Source organism: Nicotiana tabacum, chromosome 16 (genome assembly GCF_000715075.1).
Source record: "Nicotiana tabacum cultivar K326 chromosome 16, ASM71507v2, whole genome shotgun sequence".
NCBI lineage: Eukaryota > Viridiplantae > Streptophyta > Magnoliopsida > Solanales > Solanaceae > Nicotiana > Nicotiana tabacum.
In genome coordinates, this window is record NC_134095.1 from 57,236,492 (window position 1) to 57,238,606 (window position 2,115).

A 2,115-nucleotide genomic window follows, 5' to 3' on the forward strand; every position below is an offset into this window, starting at 1 on the left:
GTGTGTGTCACACTCTTTGGCAATTGCTGACCGCAAAAAAAAGCATTGACCATGCCTACTACATCTTCTTCAATGATTTGCCAGCATGTTTGGTAAAAGGCTCCAGTGAAGCCATCCGGTCCACCTGCTGAGTCCCCATTCAACCCCATAACTACTCTCTTCACTTCTTCATTGGAAGGCAAAGCCATCAGTCTTTCATATTGATCACTATCTACCATTGAAGGTACATGATTTAGAATATCAAAAGCATTAGGAGCTTCACTCTCTGTAAATTGATCCTTATAGAACTTTAGTGCTTCTTCTGCTATTAAGTGATTTTCTTCAATCCAGTTCCAAGGCTATTCTGGATCCTTGATAATTTCAGTCTCTTCCTTCTCCCATTAACTTGAGCATGGAAGAATTTAGTGTTTCTATCGCTATCTTTGAACCATAACATGCCAGATTTTTGTCTCCAGAATTCTTCTTATAATGCAAGATATTTAATCATTTCAGCTTGTACCTGTTGTAATCTTTATCTGTTCATCTGTGTAGGATTGACTTCAAATTGTCTTTCATGAACCAAGACCACCTCCTCCAGGCTTGCAATCTTTTGGAATATATCCCCATATGTAGCTCTACTCTAGGTAGATAGTGCTTTCTTAAGCTTCTTTAACTTGTAGTTGAAAATGCAGAAATGGTTAGCACTAAAATCAGCATTCTAATTCTCCTTTACTACATCTTTGAAGGTTTCATGCTTAGTCCAGAAGTTAAGAAATCTGAATGATTTCTTAATTGGAGGAGTTTCTATATCCCATTTCAGCAGCATTGGGCAATGATCAGACCCAATTTTGGACAGGTGAGTTACCTCCAATCCAGGAAAGGTCTGTTGCAATTCATGATTGCCAAAACATCTGTCCAATCTTTTAAAAATACAGTCTTCCTCTGATCTTCCATTCCACCATGTAAATATGCTTCCTTTAAATCCCAAATCTGTCAAGTTGCAGGTATTGATGCAGTGCCTAAAGTCATCTACTTCAATGAGAGAAACTGGTAAGCCTCCAAATTTCTCTTCCTCATCCCATATCACATTAAAGTCGCCTCCAACTAGCCATGGTACTGTCATATCTGATGCCATTGCATACAAAGAATCCCATAGTTCAATTCTTTCAATGCGATCACATTTGGCATAAACTAGTGTAAGGATGAGCTCAACATGTGTTTCAGTGTGCGTTAATCTCAAAGTCAGTTGTTGAGTCATGTTATACAGAATAGTAACCTCAAATATTTCATCAATAAAAGCCCAAATCTTGTTTGATACATTCACCACAGCCTGTGCCAATCCAATTCTTACTCTATACCTCTCCATTTTGTGAGACTGTTGCATAGGCTCAAGGATTCCTATGAACTCAAAGTGATGTTTTTTGTGCATTGTAATCAGCCATTCAAATGCTTGCATTGTATTACCTGACCTGACATTCCATATAATTGCATCCATTAAATGTTTTGGGGTTTGGACAGTGTTATCCTTGTTTGTACTCCACTGGCTGGGACAGTAGAAGTCTGTTTTGACTGTTTCTTTTTTCCTTTTGTTGGAGATTTTACTATATCAATAAGCCTTGGCGACAGATCACCCTGCTTGGCAACATTAAGGAAATTTTGTGTAGTGGATTCCTCATCCATGTCTCTACCTTTAAGTTCTGCGTGGCCAACTTGGTCATGTGCTTCTATTGCTTTTTTTGATGTCACAACATCATATGCCTGATTGGTAAGGTCAACATCTTTTTCCTGATTGGTAAGTTCAACAGCTTTTTCCTCATGTTCATTGGTCAACAGTTGTGTATTGTTCGATGGAACAACACTTCCTGCTACATCCTTCACTATGCTCAATGGTACAACACTTCTTGCATAGACTTGCACTGTCTTCTCTTGGTTCTTGTCTGAATTTTTCTCTTGGTTCTTGTCTGCATTTTCAGCTTCTTTCAAGACATTACTAATATCATTATGTAAAGTCCCTCCTGGATCTATAATATTGATGTTCCCCTCTTTTGTCTTTTCTGTTGCTGCATTTGTGCATTCACTTATGCTTCGAATATTGATTGCATTGGCATTACAATTAACACTTTGATTCTCATCTTC

General features: G+C 38.1%; 1 protein-coding gene across 1 annotated transcript; it reads right to left on the minus strand.

The window, feature by feature from the left end:
• Nucleotides 1-697: 697 nt before the first annotated feature.
• On the minus strand, nucleotides 698-1,474 carry LOC142170253 (uncharacterized). The gene has a single exon (XM_075232114.1). The coding sequence runs from the start codon at nucleotides 1,472-1,474 to the stop codon at nucleotides 698-700; it is 777 nt and encodes a 258-aa protein (XP_075088215.1).
• Between the last annotated feature and the right edge of the window lie 641 nt (nucleotides 1,475-2,115).

Bases quoted from the DNA above. Each gene is read 5' to 3' on its own strand.
- LOC142170253 (XM_075232114.1), bottom strand. From the start codon at position 1,474: ATGGATGCAATTATATGGAATGTCAGGTCAGGTAATACAATGCAAGCA.